The sequence below is a fragment of the Gobius niger genome, assembly GCF_951799975.1.
Source record: "Gobius niger genome assembly, chromosome: 20".
Taxonomy (NCBI): Eukaryota; Metazoa; Chordata; class Actinopteri; order Gobiiformes; family Gobiidae; genus Gobius; species Gobius niger.
In genome coordinates, this window is record NC_136871.1 from 14375366 (window position 1) to 14397325 (window position 21960).

The following is a 21960-nucleotide window of genomic DNA, read 5'->3' on the forward strand; positions in this document are numbered from 1 at the left end:
AGCGAGGCCCCCACTCAGAGCCAGACATTTGTTTTTGTTCCCCTGCCTCCTCTTTATAAACAGAAAGGCCCAGGTCTGGAGCTCAGTGCAGCGGTGTGAGGTTATTAATGTGTACGGTAGATGGCTGGCAACAGTCAATACATTATTTTATTTTATCGATTTATTTATGTACTTTTCGGACATAGGATTTTTTCTTTCAATACACACATAGAAGACTAATGCAAGTTAAGACACGTTTGCTGAGTTCTCTTTAATGACTGTGTGTGTGTGTGTGTGTGTGTGTGTGTGTTCATTTGTCTTGCATTTAATGCTTTTTTGTTGTTTTTGTAATCATTTTAAAACACGTTTTATTTGGTAAATCTAAGTCAAGTAAATATATCATATATGTGAAGAAATACACAATTATCTCAAAAACACTCTATTCTACTCAATATATTGATTGAAGTACTATTTTTTTTTTACACTTGCATAGTTGTAAGTCATTGTTCTGGCTCTTGTGTCTCAGGCACCACCACATCAGCGTTAAGGAGGAACCACTGGACCCTGACGACCACGATGGCCCGTTGTCCTTGGTAACGACGGCCAACCACAGTCCGGACTTCGACCACCACAGGGACTACGACGACGAGCCGGGACATGAGGACATGCTGTAGAGGCAGTCTGCCTAACCTGCCCGGGACAGTTTCTGAGCAGGTCAAACACAGAACTGCGGTCTCCAACAAAAACTCTGAGTGCCATTCGAGAGACCTACAGCCCCAAAAATGGCTTTGTTTTTTTGATTCCTTTTACATGGACAAGTTTTGGTACGGGCAGTTTTGGTGGTCAGAATTGTCCCTTGCAAAGTTGCCCCTTTTGCCACGCAGCCAAAGACGGACTGCTGCACCGCTGGACTGCAAAGAGGTGTCCGTCACATGACGTCTCCCCCACCCTATTTTTTTCTCCCTCTAGGGAGAATTGAGTGACATTTAATTTACACCAAGAGGGAGAGGAGAGCAAGTGTGTGTTCATTGTCACTGCCTTCAACACTTCTCATTGGTTTGATTCCATGTCGGGTGGGAGGGGTGTTTCTTTATTTTTTGGGTTTCTATTCTCGGAGGTTGTTGCTTTATAAAAGATCATTTGCGTCTAATTTCTGTCGTTCATGCTGTTTATCGATGTGACATCTTTTTTTTGTGTGTGTCTTGAAACGGATCAGACCTCATGCCCATGCTGTGGAGATTCTGTGGTCAGCACTTGATAATGAATGTTGATTTCTTTATCCTTACTCGTTGTCTTTTTTTTTCCTTTTTTTTTTTGTAAGAAAAAGTAACCGAATGTCACGTACCAACTAGTATTTTCTCGAGTCACCGCTCTGACACCTCCCGCACCTCGCCCTCCCGCTAGCGAAAGTCCGCCGGCGATGCACTACCCCGTAATGAAGGCTCTCTCCACGCATCAATGAAGTTTAATTTAAGATGCCAATGAATGACAGAGAAATCATGCAGGTTATGATTTATCCTTATGAAATTGTACTCTAAAATAGCCCCCATCCACGGCGGAGCGCCTCGAGCCGCAACACAATTTCTGATCACTTACAAGTCAAGGCTTTTTTTTTTTTTTGAAGAAAGAAATAAAATGAAAATGTCAGGTGTAATAATTTAGACCAGCTAATTATGATTCTGAAAACGCAACGGTTAATCAAACTACTCTTTTTTCCCCATGCTGTGATGTGACCGGGTCGAGGCCATGCATTCCCCTCTGCGTACGTGTGTTTCTTATGCATGAGTAGGTTTTTTGTTTTTGTTTTTTTGCAAGTGTTAATAATTGTACAAAGCTGAAATTGCATTTTTTTTTTCCTATTCAAAAGGAAAATGCCAAATTGCTACAATTTCAAAAGACCAGATTATTGCACATTCCAAGCCCAAACATACAGTACATGTCACTGGAGGCCGGGTTGACTATTGCTCTATATTGAGCTCCAAACTTGATAACATTTAAAACATTGTTGTATATGATTGATAGAAAGGAGACAAACTGTCAGATACTCAAAGATATGACACTATAATAGACAATGAAATATGATACATAAAATGGCATTGTTTTAGAATATGTGTATGTAAACATGGCCTAAGAGTGCTGTTCATCCAAAAATCTTATATGGGATTTTTACATTACAATCCTAAGAGACCACAACACCAAGACTGCAATCAACCACTTTCCTTATTTATTTTTTAAGTATTATTATTTTATTTCTTTTGTTATTGATGTTTTGGAATACCTGTGACAACCAAAGATTATGTCTATACTGCAATAGCAGGTTAGGCCAAATATATCTGGTCGTTTGGATGTGTCAGTTGCTGAGTGGAGCCAGTGATGTGCGACTGGTGGAAAGAGCTTCTCAAATGTTCTCATTTGTTTCTTTCAAACCAAAGGGGAGCGGGTTTGACTGGGACAGGACAGCTGTACCAATGTTTGGAGTGACCAAAATTGAATATAGGGAGGAAACAAACTCTTTTATGACCTTGTCTTCGAGCAATTGGCAACTGAAGGGTAGTTTATGAATGAGCGCATAGATTTGGTCCTGTGTTCTTCATCTTGAAAATTAGGAGTTACCCATTAAATGACCCATGTGCGAGTCCCCGTCAGTATGATGTGGTGTTTATGGTTCAAACTGATATTTTTGTTTTGCAGGAAGGCAACTATTAAAAAAAAACACTTCTGTCCCTTTAAATAGACACTTAGACATAACGGTTAAAACCTTCTTTTTGCTCATTAGATAGAAACTCGTGCGTATTTTTCAAACAGTTGAGGAATACTTGTATTCTGGGCAGGACCGTGAGAACAGGGGCGAGCTCTTCCCCAAACCTCGCTCCGATCCCTGGGCCGGAGTTGCTGGTCGAGTCCAAACATTCTCAGCATGTGCAGCCTGACATGACTAAAGATAACAGCATGAGAAAACAGTTAGCGTGCATACCTCAGTTCAAACCTATAGGGAATGACTCAATTAAGCAAGAAAAAATAACATTTCACCCCCTTGCACTTCGCTGTACGTATTGCATGTGTAGTCGAATCCAAATCTCAGGCCTTTTGTTGACAAGCTGTATCCTGTCCCATTGGGTTGTTTTTGAGGGTTGTACATACATGTCTGCATTGTCTTCCCCCGTTGTCTCGACTTCTATCACTTTTTTTATCTGGAAATACATTTGTGTTATGATGTTTGCTTATGCCTTTGTATTACCTATGAAATAGCTATGAGAAAAACTACTGTATGTATTGGAAATAGCAAACTGTGCTGCAAATGTATTTTACTTAGCTATCCTTAAGCAGACTTGTGGGTGAGTGGGGCTGGGGCAGGCCATAGGGGGTCTAAAGCTGTAATATAGACAGATTTTTCTCTGTTTTCACTGATCAAAGCATTTTGTATAGACTTTCTTTTGATACTTACTTTTAAAAGTCCAAGCACTGCCTTCTACCGGCGGTGTGCTCTTGCATGACTTATCCCAGGGTCACGGCAAAACGGGGGGGTTAAGAGGACAGTAATAATATAAGGGTGTAACATTCTAATATTTTATATGAAATAAATAGGAAAATGAAGAAAAATATGCAGTGCCAAGATGTAAAGAATATTGTTAAGCATTGTCTTTTTTGGTTCTCTTGGAGAGTTCACTAATGTATGCATCAAAGATGTATCATCTATGCCATGACTGTAGTTGATCATGTTCTAAACATTTATTATTATTTTTTTCTACATTAGGGTCACTGTAAATGAGTACTTATCAAGCACAGCAAACTCAGTTGAGCACAGGTCAAAGGTCAACCATTATGAGAACTGGATTGTAATTTAAACATGTGGCTTTGGTTCTTTGAAAGAACAAGAACTAGCGCTTATTTACATTACAAACAATGTCAGTTTAAAAAACATGATTCCTTTTTACTTAAAATCACAAGTCGTTGCTATTTTCAGTAAAGGCAATAAAGACCCATTTCACAATACTGTACATTTGTTACAAAAAACAACAAACTAAATCACATTATCCAGTTCCCATAATCCACACATTGGGCACAGTGACATAGGGGTGTGTCTATTAGACCAGAGGCTCCGCCCACACCTCTAATGCACTATTGTCTGTCCCATGGCCCTCATCCACAACGGTTCATATAGCGGGGGAGGGGTTTGTCACGCCACTGCAGATCATTTTTCTACTTTTCCTCTTTTCATTTCTTGTTTTGAAAATGTACTCTATTGTTTCTTTCTACTGTTTTTATTGAGAATTTTGATGCTCGTCACCCCATCTTTATCATTCCCAGTGCGTCTGAAACAGAGCACTCTGTTGTAGTCAGTGGCGAAGACTGACGTGAGCATTCGAAACATGCAATAAAAGGCTGGTTGATCAGATTCCTGACGTCTTTGGATTTTTCTTCGACTAAAAAGATCTTTTATTTAGTGATGATTTGAGACCAGTTCACATATTTAAATGAAACTTGTAGTGTATGTACTGTAATTATGTTAAGGTTTCATGACAAAGATTTTCTTATGTACTATAAGGTTGATTAGAATCATCGATCACCTAAAATACAGGTATTAGTGAATGAAATCTACAATAAAGATTGCCCTTGCTAGGTTGTACTTATTTCAAATCAGAATCAATGAACACAGCTCTTGTTTGTCGCCTCCGCCTCAGTCTTAAATTATGTTGTAATTAAAAACAGACAGATAAACGGTCTTCCTTACAGCAATTTAGGTAACTGCATTTGATCAGCTATAAATTGTCAGCGCATTAAAATCACAGAAATAACAGCAGTATGGATTTGGTGACGGGGCTAATGCTGCACCAGTGTGACATGTTTTTTACGATGAGGACGCAGGTCACAGTGGCCACTAAACACCAGGCAGAGATCAGGCCTAAGCACTTTTAATCTTGTGAAACAAGCAATTACAAACAGTTGCATTGATTTGTTAAAAAGCTTTAGGTGACATAAATCGTTTGGTGCGGAGCTTCTCGCTGCTAAACATAAATGTCAAGAGTGTTATTAATTAAGGCCTTTGAGAGACAAGATTTAATGGAAACAATATAAAATCATAAGCAGTCTTTCCGCGGGCTGTATTTCAGAGGTTTCACGCCGAGCGGCCTTGTTGTCTGGACAGTGATGGCACAGCGAACACACTCTAATGGAAGCTGTTTGTGTCCAATCACATAAATTCGTCACAACTCCACACAGGCATTAACATGTGATATGATTAGACTCCATAAAGGTGGATGAAATATTAATGGGGCCGTGGATATACTGAGCAGTGACAGGACCAGCCCACAGCAGACGCACGCTAAATCATGCACTGACAGCACACAATGTTTAGGCTCATTCACTTTATTCCGCACACCTCGGGACAATTTCTAAACATCAGTTAAATTGCTTTGCTTGGATGTTAAACACACACACACACACACTCTAAAGTTTCTGGTTTAAAGCAAACCTTATTGGCAGGTAGGACAATAGTCATATAGTTTTATTTTTGCAACCCTTTCAGAATGGCATAGTCAAATTATTATTAATTGAGATATGAGCTTGGGACTCCTCCATCGCTGGTCCCAAGCTGGGATGAGAAAAGAGGTGGGTCGGGAGCAATGCTATAACAGCTCTGCTCCTGTAAAAAACTCTAAGCAGTATGAAAGCCAACAAGACGAAGGCTGGGCCCTCACAGGCCTCCACCAACCCCCTTGCGCGCTGATGGTCAGAATTGACAGGGCTCCCCCACATTTGATCAGGGGTTTCCCTGATCCCTCACAAGCAAAGTCACCACTCTTTAATGTAATGTTGTCGGATTCTGAAATCATTCGCCTCTTGCAGCAGACGCACTTTGGGCCCCTTCAAAGAGTGTGGCGAAGTGAGAAGGTTTGCATTTTCACTAGTTGCATACCTTCAACACCTGTGTAGTCCCCGTTCTTGCGTGCTAATCTGAAACCTGGACACTCTCCACCTGATTCAGCCATCAGCTTAATACTCCACAGAGAACCTCAGGAGCCAGTGGTTTCATGTAAAAAATGATGGTCTATGCATGAGTAGGCTGCATCACACCCACTTCCACTGCCATCAAGAGAGGGATGCTCCGCCTCCTCGGCCATGGGGCCTGGCTGGACGACTGTTGTGACATCCCCGTGGTTGCGCCACACTGTCATGGACGAAGGAGGTCTCATCCACACAACCCCTGAAAGACCTCTCCCTGGTGCCTGGTCCTGGTCCTACCTTCAGACGGCTGGCCACCAAGGTCACTTAGGAAACAATAAGTAAGTAATAATAGCATGACCATGATTAAGTGGCTCTTGTGGTATGTGGTTGTCCGATTGTGGGAATGTTGACAGTTCTAGCCCCACCACGAGTCCTTGTACATAACACTTGCCTGAGTGAAACAAACGTTTGAGTGAAATTAAGTGATTGGTGATGATTGCTGATGCAGCTATGGTTCTGTCAGTGCAGCTGTGGCTACAGGGATCCCCAACCAGCAGAAAGGCCAAAAGAAAGACCCCGTCCGCCCTGGGATCAAAACCTGGGACCTACTTGCTGTGAAGCACGGGCGCTAACCACTGCTCCACCGTGCCGCTCAGTAGCTTTCCAGCCCTTTCTAGGGAGCTCGCCAAAGGTTTTCTGAATTTATGCACCCGCTTGCTGTACATGCTGAACGCAATCTGTAAACATAAATATAGCAAAGTATGAGGGCAAAACAAATTTTCTTTGAAATATCATTCTGGCTTCTAACTGTCCAGGACTGTCCTCATCCCAAGTCACATAGCTACATGAGTGTTTTTAGGCCTCTAACGTTTTAATACGTAAAAGTAGCTCACCGGGTATATAGGATTGGAGACCCATGGATGTATCTTATCACCACAGAGTGTGAATGAGGAGTCAATGAATAATACAATGTGAAGCGCTTATAAGGAATTGTGAAAGGCGCTATCATAGAGACATTATCATAGAGTTGACTGTTTGAGTAAGGGAGAACTGTTCTCAGCCAGGTTCACCGTCTTTTCAGAACTCAGAGAGCTAACCTTCTGGTCATTAAGATTTGTAAGTTTATGGTTTCATTTATAGGATTTTTGAAGTTACAAATGTGATTTTTTTATGATTCTTATAAATAATAAACTCCATCTATTACTGATAAAGAACAGAGGCTACAGTGAGCAGATTAAGGGGATCTCAGCTTCTCATTCCTCACTAGAAATGCACTCAACAACTGTGGATAGACACTGTCATAACTCTCATTTTACTCCATTATATTTATACACAGTATTATGCTAATCATGCATACATTTTATTTTGACACAAAACAAGAATTAGTTCCACAAATATTTGAACTGCATGCGTTATTCAACCTGCTGCATCTGCCCTTCTATTTATCACGATCAGACTACAAAAACAAATGGGCTTCCCACTTGATTGTAATTACAGACAGACACAGCCTCATCCATTCTGCTCCAGCCCAACACTCCGATCTGGCAAACTCCCAACATGGAGACAATTAACATTCCCACTGTTTGCTATTCGCGGTTTGATGTCAAAATTTGTTTATTAAGACCGGCTGCGGGCGCTGCTGTGCAATCGACCTGCTTGTAATTAGGTCCCAATTATTTGTCTATTTCGGATATTGTAAACCCGGCACTTAGCACATCAGTTAAATTGACAGAGCGTGCCGCATGGTTTGCTCCGTAATTAAAACGTGTAGTGTTAATTGGATGATGACCACTTTATTCCAGGGGGGCGCTCTTGTGGCGGCGCGGGGGCCCTCCTGAGCTGTTTGCATGGAGAGTTTAGCCAGACGTTCCCCCTAATGAGGCCTTGTTTTGTTTCAATTACCACATGCTGTTCAAAAGACATGGCTCGCTGGCCCACCGACACAAGAATACACACAACAGCAAACACAGTCGGGCCTGAATCAAACCCCGGCTATAACAACAATCAGCCGACCCACAGCTGCAGCGCTAATACAAGGCTCGCTTTCAAAGAGAGGCCAGGCAATTAAAACACAGTGCGCTAAAGGAAGATGAAAGTATAAAGGTGCTTATCACATCAGTTAGCAGGGCCCCGCGTCAGGCGCCAATGCTAATTACGCTCATTGGGTAAATAGGCGAGATGCTCAGATGTCTCCTTCGCCTGGAAACGAAGGGGTGAGGGCGGGCATCCACTCACGGTGTACTAAAGCACGAGACCTGAGGGAAACATACACATACACACATGAGGAAAGATCACTGCTTCCAACAAAGTTTTACTTTAGCACTTTAGCATTTCAAACAGGGGCGCTATTACAGTTTGAATGTTGCTGTTTTTTTTATTTCTGTTCCCACTTTTATTTTTTCTCCACTCATGTTCAAGAAATTATGAGCAGTGCAGTACCCTTGCATCTCTAGCTGAAATTCTATTGTTATCTATAAACTGTTCAAAATGATATAGTTCGAATGGATAGAAACCATGGCATGCTTCTAAAATGTAAAACTTACACTATGGCAATCCTAAATAGCGCTTTGACTTGCTGTAAAATTCCCACAGACCAAGCTTAGTTTCGTCTTCATATTATATGCCAGATATATTGGGTCCTGTGAGTCATAACACAATGACAAGGACCAAACAATGGCATTTGACTGATGTTTTCCTTTTGTAAAAGCCTAGTACCTGTTTTTTTCAGCACTTTTAATGTGAAAAAAGGGAGTTAGTTGTGTTTAAACTGCGAATGAATCAATCAAAGTTTATTTCTATAGCACTTTGTAGCAACACTTGGCAGATCTAAGTGCTTTACATCAAAACACAGCTCGCATCGTGGTCCTAGATTTCCAAGCATATTCCTCACATCTCGATTCTTGACAAGGATGAGTTTATGAGCATGTTTCAGAGTAGAGCAACTCTTTCGTGTTTGCAGGAACTGAAATCAAGCTTCCTCAACTCAAACAACCCAGTCCAACCGACAACTTCTGCTATAACATTATGCACCAGGCAACAGTGCATCAGTGGATCTTCCAGGTTTACGACACTGCACATAGCGGTTTCCTTCCCCCCACACAAACGTCTTAATATATTTTCACTCTACATACATTATATATTTCAGTTGAAACTGAAAAAAATCCGGTACAGGGCCTTTAATACGTTTATGTACTGTTATTATTTCATGATCAGAACAACCAATAAGCCTCATAGAACGCCGTGAAAATGTGCACTGTTACTTTCACAAAGAGTTTATTGCACACATTGTCTCAGAAATTGTTTGTTCAAACCCCAAAGCACCTCTACCCAGCTCATGCAATATTCATATTTATCTACACCATCCGTAATTGTTCTGTTCTTTTTGATGCACTAGCCTCGCTCATGCAGAAACGTCCGCATCACTTTATGACAGAAATACTTCAATGTGGACAATATTAGATGGATGCAAAAAAAAAAAAAAAAAAAATCACAGCAGCATTTAAACATGCCAGGGCTGTATTTACCTGCTGAACCCTCTGACTTTACACTGATGCTCTCCTAATCTGTATGAGTGGCATGCTAATTCCACCGACACTGTCACTCAAAAACACAAACACACATGTTGGTTTTAGAAAGCTGGGGGGGGGGACCTGCCGGAGTGAATTTCAAGTGCTTATTCAAATATTTCATTAAAATGTAAATTTCTACAACAGCCGATGTGGAGCTGTGCACAAGGCATGACTTCCGAAGTTATGAAGTTATAGTGTTTTCTGCCCAATGCCAATTAGCTGTGGGGGAGGAAAGAGGGAGCGGAGGGGAGAGAGTTGCCAGTACTGTGTCCACGGCCTGGTTTTTTATCACAACACAGCAGCAGAGAGTGTGCAACAGGAGGCAGTTATCGACAGCTCAGGCGTCGGGGAAAATACGGGGAGTCCAATCAATGCTCTTATCTGCGGCAAGAGCTAATGAAGAGATGGAATTAAAGCAAAGAAGGAAGGGACATGCAAATGAGTGACACAGGACTCAGCCGAATTGCTTTATCTGTCGCTGACGAGCTGCTGACAACGTGCAGACAGACAGACAGCAGCCCGGGAACCATGTTTGCTTGTTTCTTCGCTCTCGTGGTCTGATTTTTCTTATCCTCCACCGTGCTCCCCTCCCCCCCTATATGAGGAAAGGACTGTTTTCAGACTGGTTTACTTCTGTGAGGTCTTCCACTTGTTTCAAGATTAATCTCTTGACCCCCACCGGAAATGAGCACATTTTCTCCAGTTTGGCTTCACCCAAATCGAAAAGCTTCTTGGAAAAAAAGCGTAAAAAATAGCGACGACGACAACAAAAAACGTGACCAAAAAAAAAGAGTGACAGGAACGCAGCAAAAAAGCAACAAAATGTGACAAAAACATGACAAGAAAGTCAAAAATGTGGTGACAACGCCTCAAAAATCAATCTGTTTTGTAGGTCTTCGCTTTCAAATGAGGCATTACTCTGGCCTTGAGAGAAGTCAGTCGAGAAGCTTTTAGATTTGGCTAAAGCCAAACTGGAGATGTGTGCTCAGTTAAAGGAACAGGCCACTGTTTTTTTATACTGCGATATGTTCTTACCTGAGTTTAGATGAGTTGATACCTGTGTGGTCTTTGTGCCTGTGAAAGAGCGTGGTAGCTTCCAACTTCAACCCCGTTTGGAGCTACAGGAATATGCTGGGAGAGGCCAAACTGGTACATATAAACTCAGGTAAGAACAAACTAAGCTCAGGTAAGAACATATCTCAGTATGTAAAAATAGTGGCCCGTGCAACACTTTATTTAGTATTTGCAACGACTCCCAAACAGATTAAAAATAAAATAATGCATTTTATATTCACTAACATGCCTTGTCTTGTTCCTCTTTGGTTGCTGTACATGTTTTGTAGTCATGTCTTAGTTAAAGTAGAAATAAGTAATTCATGCCCCTAGAGGCCATAAGCGCCACTGCAGGTATCGTAGCATGTTGCGTTCTTTTACTCATTAATTGTCCGTGAGAGTAAATACTACGCTGACAGAAAAGACAAAGGGAGAGAGGGATATTGTACATCCAATTACAAAATGGAGATACTTTTTTTTTTACTCAAACTTGGCTGTAAATACTATTTAAGTGGCGCTAGCCCGCAGTTAGCTTTGCCCGTTAGCCTGTTAGCTTCTTCTTCATGATTCCATTAGTGTGCATTGGTTGCTCCAACCCAGAGGCAGGAAAGTTGCAATTGTGGTTTTCTGGCCAGAGACACCAGGGAGAGATGAAAGACCCCCAATCATATCATTAACACTTGTATTACCCCCAGAGGGACTACGGAAAGGATTTATTAAGGTAAACACGTTACTTAGTTCTTCTTTGAGTCAATAAATTATTAAAAAAAGAAGTTGTGCTGACTAATTGAATTTGGTTTGTTTCACATGATTAGCAAAAGTTATACTGCTCTCAGACTTAATATTTGCGGGCTTCACTTTTATCTTTCTGAATCTATCTCCGCACAAACCAAAGACAGCACTTTGCATATGCGTATTCCTCCTCTCATTCAGAACTTGCGAGGAGAAGACAAAATGGTTGCAGGTGGTGATGAAAATAAGAGCCATCCATCATTATTTATTAGGCATGAAAAAGATACACAATAATGTAATTTAATCTCTCGGCAGACAATTATTTCCAGATATTGATAACGCGATGCGAAAAGTGCCATGAATCCTAATATGATGTTTGCTTTTATTGGTGTATGATACAAGCAGAACAAATAATGTAATTGTGTCAGGCTGAAAATGTGATTATTTGCACAAGCTAACATTATAATGGCAATCTGCTGCCGACAACGCGATCAGATTATTTGGCTGTGCTTAACTAGTTACAATTTGCATTAAGTTATTATTGCTGGCTGGCAATAAAAGACAGCGCGGCATGTCTCCACTCTGCGTTTCACTTTCTCATTACGGCTCAGGTCCACCACACTTTTATATTGAGATGAAGCCATTGATATTACAAGGATGCTGAACCAATAAACTATGAGGTGGCTCATGTAAACTTGCAAAGGAGCTTGGAGGCCATGGAGGTCAGCAGACTGTCGTGTGATGTAGTGAGTTCTAATGTAGTGGACTAATGTAGTGGACCATACAACAGTGTAGCAGAGTAGTTAGCGCTCCTCCCTCTCAGGAGGTTGTAGGTTTGCTCCGCTAACCATCTGTCAGGTGATCAATTAAAGCAAAGCTCTTTTCCTCAAGCCCAAAGACATGTGCTGTACCTACAGCCTCTAACAAATCTAATATGATGCACTGCTAAACAAAACATTGACATGAGCTGCTCTGCTACATGTATGTAAATGAATAATTATCCCTTGTGAAGCACTGCAAATAAGATTTTTCTTCCTTTCCCACACAATGCACATGCCATAATGTTAAAAGAAGTTTTAGTAAATTGATTATAGTTGGGCGGTCAGATATTTTACCACAAAGATGATAGGCTATTACAATATTGCTTGTAATACTATTGTACTATTGTGCTATTGAATAATGGTGGACGGAGAGGAAGAACATGGCACTTCTCCTTAAAGGTCCAGACCTACCACATAACTGCAAGGTGTAAGAAGCTGGCAGGACAAGCTTGCATGATAACCAGGTGGCACAATGTGCAGGAACATATGTGCAGAAAATGAACTGGAAACCCCAAGGTCAAAGTGGGAAACACCGAGAAGGTGGTAGATAACGCCCGAGCCAAGAACAATATATATTATATTTATCTGTGAATACAGTTTAATGAATAAACTTGTCTTACTTAGTGATTTCAACATTGGGGAAAAAGGAACATGAAACTACACCAAAATACCAAGGCCTCAGAAAGAGCTGAAAAAGGCCTGAAGTTTGAAGGCAGCACTGATGCCCATGCTCACGGGGCAGTAAACCCCGAACTGGAGTGACTACAGCAGATCCCAAGACAAGCATCAGACAACTCCGTCCAGAAAAGGGCAGTGCAAGGGCAGAGGACCCGGGCTTACAACGATGAGAACGCCGTATAGGGTGAAAATAATAACACAAAGGACACATATTTAAATCAATGACAAAACACAATAGACTCAACCTCTATGCAAATCCAAGCAGTGGAACTAAAAAGCACCTTCCCATTAAAAATAAAATAGTTTAAATATTTGCATATAGGTCCCTGATTAACATTAATGAAGTAGCGCTTGATGTGCGACTGTCAGGCCACATCAGTGGTTCTATACTGTGCCCTGTCGTGTGCACCGATCGCCATTCACACTGCACCAACTAATGACCCTGCGTGAAATTAGAGCGGCCACGCAACTGTCTTTGTGACATTAGGACAATGTTTTATTGATGACTCATTATTAGCAGCCGCGCACTGAAATGCATAGTCTAATAATAATGCCCGCTTAATTATTCATTGCAAAACCTAATCCATCTCCGCACAGAATATGTACATATTTTAGTGTCCTATTTGAATTTTCGCAACACACCTAGAACCATTAGGAATGGGCATAATGACAAATTCAAATGAGCAATTTTTAAGAATTTATGGCCCAAGAAGCCCTTCCTGTTTATTCACTTTGATTGGAGTGTGCGCGTGACAGTGCACGTGGTGGTAGTGCACGTGGTGGTAGTGCATGTCATAACCCCATGATCCCCACTGAGAGGAGATCAGAGCACACGCAGAGTGGAGGCAGCGCTCACCACCGCAGGCAAATCCACTGTTTGTAACACATTAGTAATTTGCACTCTCCAGACAGTAAAATACAACCACCCTCATGTTGTGATGTTTTTTTCATAAAGTGACACTGTATTTTTACTATCTGAAATGACTTTCTTTTTTGGTTGTTAAATTGAGAATAGAAAGTTATTATTGTGAGAAATAACACATAATTATTATATTACTTTTGTTGAAATAACGTTAACAGTTGATGACAGCCGGTTCCAAAGAGATTTTAAAAAGTTCCCCTAAAACAACACTTTCCTAACCTGGGAGGATGCCACTGTTAAAGCACAAAGCCTGACGTTTGCTCCAACATCTTCCAGCAATGACAAATGCTGCCTGCTCTGAGAGTTTCCCGCTGAGCCAGTGAATTCCACACACAAACCCATTCCTCTTTTCTTTCCTGAAGAAAAGGCATCTTTCAGCGCATTTGTTGCAGTGTATTCCGCGAGCCTGAACTGTCACCTCTGTATTATAGCATTCCCAATGAATATGGCGTTTCCTGTGGTGTGCTTTCTCTGTACCGCTCTTGGCACAAGCTCCAGTGTGCCTGTGCTAAATGGGAAGCGTTGCTTTTTGTATTTCATGAAATTAGCCAACCGCATGCAGATCAATAGGCCCCCACAGTGAATACTACCGCCGCCTTATCGTGTACTCGCTGCCAATCTGGAGCCAGCAGAGCCTGCACCTCGTCTGGATACACCACTGGTCTTTGAAATTAAAGTTGACGCCGGTAATCCAGGGAAATGGTCCCTCTACTCACGCTTAACACCGGTTTAGTTTCACCTCAGCTGATGATAAAGGCTGACAGAAATACAGCGCTGCTATCTGCCTGCCGGGGTGATAGGTTCTGCCAGCTTATCAGGAGAACAGGCAGCTAACCTTCTTGTGTCTGGAACATGGACAAAACCGAGGAGTCAATTTACAAAAGAGCCACGCTGCTTGGCTTGTAAATAAAACCATTCTTTCAATAGAGAGTACAAGAAAATATAAACAGGAGGGAAATGAGCAGTTTTACCCCTAAAAGTTGGGCATAAACGAGCTAAGCTTTTGTGATAGAGTATTCATGTAAATCCAGTGAAGCACAGCGGCAGGAAATTGACAGGGATCTGGTGGAGCGCGCTGTCGGTAAGGGAGGAATTTACATGGCTAACTAGGGCTTAGACTCCCTCCCAGAGTTTACCTGTTACCGCTGCCACGGGTGAGGGCACTGCGTAGACTTAATGCTCCCATCCGCCTCATGGTGTCAGTCTAAGAAATTAACCTATAAACCATCAGGGCTGGAGCAAAGGAAGGAAGGGCTCGGCCAACCAGTTTAGGAGATGTCAGTATTTGTGTGTTTAAACATAGACATTTTGTTTTACTGCACACCAGAGTACACAATCTTTGAACGGACATGGACTCACTTACTGAACATAATGACTTGACTGAACTTGAATTTGAAATTCATTTTCAGGTTTCTGTCTTTATCTTTTGGTGTTAAGAGAGGTGGAATGTGGGTGGATTTCTTTTTGTACACGTTTCTGTGTCTTTTTATAATAATAAAAAAATAAAAATAAAAATTTAAAGACTGAACATAGACATACCCATTGTGTTGTGTATGTGAGTGGACTGTTGTGTGATTTTCTGTTCTGTTTATCTTTTTTATACCTGCCCTGGATTGTCCAAGACAAATGTCTCTGTTCTGAGACAATAAATAAGAATCTAATCTAATCTAAACTTGCAGTGTTTGTGTTAGCGTTGGAACAGATCAGCGCAGAGGTGTGAGTTTGCCTCCATGTTGCTTTCTGGGTAATTGAGATCACATGAATGTGTGTGTTCTCCCGAGGAGAAAGTGCAAGGCTGTTCTTTTGGACAGGATGTGGCTTTGGGCAGTAGCTGCTGGGCTGCGCAGCCTGCAGGCTCAGAGAGGAGAGCGCTTAAGGCACTTTAGAATAAGCACAAACTCTGTTTGCGTTTGCTTTTCTCCAAACTCCACCATACACATGGCACGTAGCAAAGAGACAAAAACACTATGTTTTCTCATTAATGTGTTGTGAGCCCAGATCCTCACATGATTAAAACATAAATGGCTGCTCTAATTCTTGTAATGCTGCTATCACACAGGAACTGAGTCCAAAGGCACACACATGCTTTTTGCCCTTTGTGCTGTATTTTCCCCTTTTCTAAACAATGATTTTTAGAGACGGAGCCACTGCCAATAAAATTAATGGGAGTCTGACTGGGTCCACACAGGAAGTTTCCTTTTTTAAATAAACACATTGTTTTTAAACTAATCCACACCCTATTGTTTACAAATGGGAAACTGGGCTGGGGCAGGCAGTCCACCCATCACCAGTGCCCCGTATTGTCAAGGCCAGGCCATTTCTGTACATTATGGAACATTCTAAAACATGTAACTATCACCACACCTCAGGTCTGCGCTACAGCCACACACTCCAAAGACGTCAAATTAAAGACCAACTGTCATTACATCAGATTCATTGGTGATTAACAGAATAAAGTCCTCTGTTTTCTGTGATTTTGCGTTTGCCCCACTGCACACTTTGACTATTTGTATGCATCTGAGACATGGATGTAACTACAGGGAAAATAGCTGACTGAGATCTTTGTATTGGGCCAAAGAGGACATCCAGCGGAACACTATATAAATTAAAGTCATAAATCAGAGCTGTATGGACATCAGGTAACAGTGTGATAGTAAAACAGGTCTCTAGGTCAGTGCTCACTGGCACATGATTTTAAGTACGGAGGTTTTTGGAACATTAAAGTTAACCTCAATTAATGTAAACGTTAAACACAGTCATTTTAAAGTCGTGCATGTACAGCAGGGCTATTTTCATCTTCTGCAGTTATAAAAACAGCAGTCACTTACTAAACAAGAACATGCTTTTACACTTTTATAGAGATCGATCTGTTTTGCATGATCTAATTACCATGTCTGATATCAGTGCCTGTTCACACTTGTCGCCCCTGCATCATTTTTTGCTTCAAATTCGGCTGGTCACTTATATTCCATTTACATACTGTCCGATGAAGAAACATTTGTCAGGGAATTGCAATTCATATCTCCGCATGGTGCACTCAACCGGCCTAATACTTCAGCTAGAAAGCTCACATTTACATTTCAATCAGAGGTAACAGACTTGCCTCTTTTTGCCTGGTAAATGCTGAACTAAACTATAGCCAGAAATAACATTCTGCAACTTCTTTCATGGATATAGTAAAGGATTGCTTTCTTTTTTTGAAGAGAAGGTAACTCATATTTCAGTTTTTCCACCACTTTATTGTTTATCGAGCCTTTTGACATTCTCATATGTGTTATTCAGCTTCGGGAATATTAGCACGCTGCTGAAAATGGAACACAAGCATTTCTGGGGGTTTTGTGCCTAGATTAAACACATCATGGAGGAAAAGGTCAGACAAGAGAAAAACGCCTCTATTGTTAGTTTACTCTTGATTGTGGCTGTGAAATAAGCAGTTGACATGTGTGTGCCAAGCTGTTTTGTATAGCAGCCTCTGAGCATAATAAAGGGACAAATAAACACTGCTGCTGTCAAAGCAAGGAGATAGTTGATATTAGATAATTAGATTGTAGATTAGATAATAACACATTGGAAATATTGGTTACTGTTATCTGTGTTTATGTATTTATTCATTTATATGTGAAGAACTGCAAGTGCAAGGGAAAAAAAAATCAGTATATGCTTGTTATTTTGCCATTGCGTAGTGTGCTTTTAATGACCAGAGCAATTTTAGCGCCATACAAATATGAAGTCACTTGTTCTAAATCAAATCCACACAGCTACGCCAGATTACAGCCATGGGCTAATTTCCATCGGTTGTCCCCTACTCGCACTCTCAAGCACACTCGAATTCATCCTGGCCTATTGTACATGTTTTTAGTGGTAGGGGAAACCAGAATACCTGGAGGTTTTCCTCTGCTCTTTCCGCACCATCACAATGTCTGGTTGGTTCGCCATTACCATTCGGTCCATCTGTATCTGGAAGTCTCACAGGATATTGGCTCAGTCATTCTTTACCACCTTTGGAAGTATTTCCCACTTTGACCTTGGGGTTTCCAGCCCATACTCTGCACAGATGTTCCTGTACACTATACCAGCCACTTGGTTATGGCGCTCATGTAAGCTTTCCCTGCCAGCATCTTACACCCTGCAGTTATGTGCTGGACTGTCTCAGGGGCCTCTTTGCACAGTCAACACCGTAGTCTTGTCTGGTGTGGAAGATCTGGGCCTCTATTGCTCTGGTACTCAAGGCCTGCTCCTGTGCAGCCATGATGAGTGCAGTCCAGCTCTGTCTAACCATTGGTAGAATTTCCTGATATCTGCCACTTCAGTTATTTTTCGATGGTATATCCCGTGTAGGGGCTTGTCTTCCCATGACGGGACCTCCAGCACCTCATCGTCTGTTCCCCATCGTCCGAGACACTCACTTATACAACATCAACAGGATTCTAAGAGCCTTCATTGCAAACTTGATGAGGTTGTGGAAAACCACCCTTAAAGCCAATGGCAAGCCACTTGCACAAGTCTCCATCAAATGCGGCATATTCCAAGGAAACGCCCTGTCCCCACTGCTGTTCTGCATAGGTCTGAACCCCCTCAGCCAAATAATCAACAAGACTGGCTATGGATACCGACTCAGGAACGGGGCCACCATCAGTCCCTCCTCTACATGGATGACATCAAGCTGTACGCTAAGAATGAGCGAGACAACATGTTTATGGTTAAAGAAACACAGGCTTTAACCTTGTATTTATACACAGCACCTTTCCAGCTCTTACAGGTTAAACGAACATAATTGGGGACAAAGTGCTGCCCTGACAGAATCCAACATTCATTGGGATCAGTCTGACTAACAGCTGAGTATGGTCTTAGGAAGTCGTATAATTCTGGATTTTGGAATAAATGGCAGAAGGCAAGGCGAGGCAACTTTATTTATACCGTGCATTTCGTACACAAGGCAACCCAATGTGCCTTACAAAATGTATAGATTGCAACAGAAGACTGCAACAGCGCAAGGGCACATTTTCTTTTCACATCACTGGACAGCTAATCATATTCAGGGACTAACATCTCCATCTGTCAGCAGACCATGTTACACAAACATCTATTTTATTCAGTTTCTACATGTGCATTGCTAATACCCAGTTTTCTTAACCTCGCCTTGTCAGCCTCACCTGGTCTTTTTCTAGACATTGTTTCCACTCACATGCTCTTGTGAGGCGAGCAGACAGCAGCAGTAAGTTCTCTGCCAAATGGTTTCTCCCTATTGACTCCATGACTCCATGAATGAGATAAACTATATATTTTTCTTTCTGATTTCGATTGATTTGATTGAGTCTTTATCGATTTGAGTATTAATGTCTCTCAGTTATTGTATTCAGTAGCAATTGTCAATTGTTTTTCTGGTGGCGCACCGGGAAACGTCTCAACTCTCCCAATTTGATCTAGGACACCACTGGGTCCCCTGTGCTTGAATATAATGTATGAAAGAGCTCACCTTCATGTCTAATTTGAAAAAAAAAAAAAAAAGCCCAACTGCTTCGAAGAGTTTGGAATCTGTTGAGTCACCATGATGTGCTCCAGCATTACTTCTTAATTGCTTTTTAAGTGTTGCATGTCTGTGTGTTCTCCTCGCCCACCGTGCACTGAAGTTAATGCCTTATATGAGACTGTTGTTTTCTTATTTGCTTATTTTGGACCTCTTTCACTGCCCATTTTGCTCATGTATATAGAAAAAGAAAGCAGACAAATCACAACCATTGGACATTGCCACAAACCACCCTCCTTAGCCTTCTGTTTTCCAAGTCGCACACACACACACACCTACACCCACACCCACACACACACACACACACACGCACTCACACACACGCACGCATACACACACACACACACACACACACACACACACACACACACACACACACACACACACACACACACACACACACACACACACACACACACACACACACACACACACATAGGCTCTGCAGTGTATTCCAATAGACATTTATAGGAAATAAATCAGGAGAATGAATGTAAACCATATGGCAGTGGGAGGTTTATTTGTAAAGCCTCGGCATCAAAGCTTTTTCCAGATCACACCATATTAGCTGTGTTTTTCCAGTCGAGCAGAATCAGGAAGGCAACCACAGACTTCCCCTGATGAGAAACACATGAGCTACGCAAGAAGTCGCTCGTATGCAGACAAGTCATGATCAGGGCGCATCAGTAAAAACTATTAGTCCACACATGTCTGGATGTCACCACGGCCTGCTTTCCATTGAAAAGAGCTTCAGTGCTGCTTATAGCCTCCCTCTGAACCCCTCTCCCGCTGTATCCTCACCTCCACATGGACCCACCTTGATGCCTGTGCAAGGTGTGGGCCCAGACTGGGAACAGAGCCAAGAGGAAACGCCGCTGCACAAGGTAGACACTGGCACCTCTGTGGATGTGGGGGAACCTCACACTTCTCGTCCTGTGGGCTACATGTTCTCTGTTATTTTGGTCTTACGAGTACATAGATTTCAACAAAATTAGACAGGAACCTATTGGTGAGAGTGATCGGTAGTTTATTGATACAGTTTAACAGTAAGAACCTGCAGACTAATGATGCAGTGATTTATGTTTGGTAAATCCAAGGTTATCTGGTAGCAAGAGTAGAAGATGGAGAGAGTGAAGTGGATGATAGCTCTGTTTCATTTGCCCTAACAGGTACTTTCAGGAAAAGAGTAGGCTTTGTTCAAAGCTTAATACTGTGGATTAGGTTCAGGGTTTGTGGGGTGAAATGCCTTGAAAGTAAAACAGCATACTTCCCCAACAAACACATCATAGTTTGAAATAATAGTTAGACAACACAATTACTTCAACGAATAAACTGATCTGACATGTTTGCATCTCCCTCAGCTTTGTTGAACACAGCCTAGCCCCGCTACACTTTCACATTTAAGTAAAGTGGATCAAAATGTGCTGTCAATAGTGAAGGAACCATTATTATTATTATTATTATTATTATTATGTCTTCACTGGTCTAAAATGCCTCGGCCTCAAGTGCGATTTCAGAAATTCAAATTGTGATTGATTGTCAAGATTGCCAATATTTAAATAAGTTTGTGATGCACTAGCCGGACACAACTTGTGGTCACGATTTTGTTCCATACAGTCTGAGTTCAGAATGAAAGAAACCCACAGATAAATGGACTGTAGGCTGGGAGTGATCAGAGCCTGCTGTGTGCCATCAGGCGTTTACCTCGGGAGCAACACACGAGCACATCCAGGAAAAGAGAAGCAGGGATTCCTGCAGAGGGAAAACGCATCAAAGCCCCTGACTGAAGGCTATAATTAGGCGTGGTGTTTGAAACGGGAAGATGAGTCTTTAGAGAAATTCTATTGTTTATTTATATACAAACATGTGTGATTACCTTTACATCCTAATGAGGACATTACCAGACCCAGCTCTTTGTAACTCTGTTATGTGTTGGTTGGAGTTCCCAATCATCCACACAATTCACATAGTACATTACAAAGAACTTGCATTTCTAACTTACCAGGGCTGTCTCTCTCTATGTGTGGGGCAGTTTGCAGGGAACATTTAACGTCCTTTTCGAATTCAAGGTCACAGTTAAATAACTTTTGCTGCCGTGAAATCCATGAAGAAAACCTATCGCGAAACCATACAATATTTCGTTCATTTTGAAAGATATTTATACAAACTGTTTCCCAGCCCAGCTCTAATGTGGAACTGTTCTTTAACTAAACATTACAAAGGGACACGCATTCTAGTCCAAGCAATCACCATTTCAGTTTACTCTGGCTTCTCTGCACTGCACCTCATCACAACAAGCAGTAGAGAAAGTCATTTGTGTTTGTTGGCACATGGTTTGCTGTCTTGGACTGGGACCACCGGTACAACCAGAACTGTCAAACATGCAGCCATTCACTATGATGGTATATTTCATGTTTAGTTTGCAAATAATTGTCATCTGCAATATGTCAGGCCAGAAGACCAAATGAGAAGCTAAAAGAAAACCACAATGCCACATGTAAGAAACGCAATTGATGTCATGTTATTGGGCTTTATTTAAGCCAGGACCACAAATGCTGTCGAGAATAGGTAATCAGTAGTGATACTTTGTTATATCTTCATGAGCAAATGAGTCGTCCTCTTCAAAGAGGCAAAGATGGAAGCAGCAACTGGTGGCAGATGCCAAGCAAATTATGAGGTTTGCCCCTGCTACTTCTGAGACTGGACAACAGATATTAGTTGGAAAACATCATC

General features: G+C 41.7%; 1 protein-coding gene across 10 annotated transcripts in view; it reads left to right on the forward strand.

The window, feature by feature from the left end:
• foxp1b (forkhead box P1b) overlaps positions 1 to 4375 on the forward strand; it is a 169980-nt gene extending 165605 nt beyond the window's left edge. For all 10 annotated transcript variants that reach the window (XM_079578555.1, XM_079578564.1, XM_079578562.1 and 7 more), the window contains one exon: positions 506 to 4375. In XM_079578555.1, coding sequence (XP_079434681.1) covers positions 506 to 653 — 148 coding nt within the window. In that variant the 3' untranslated portion in view covers positions 654 to 4375. The remainder of the gene's footprint in view (positions 1 to 505) is intronic.
• The last annotated feature ends 17585 nt before the right edge of the window (positions 4376 to 21960 follow it).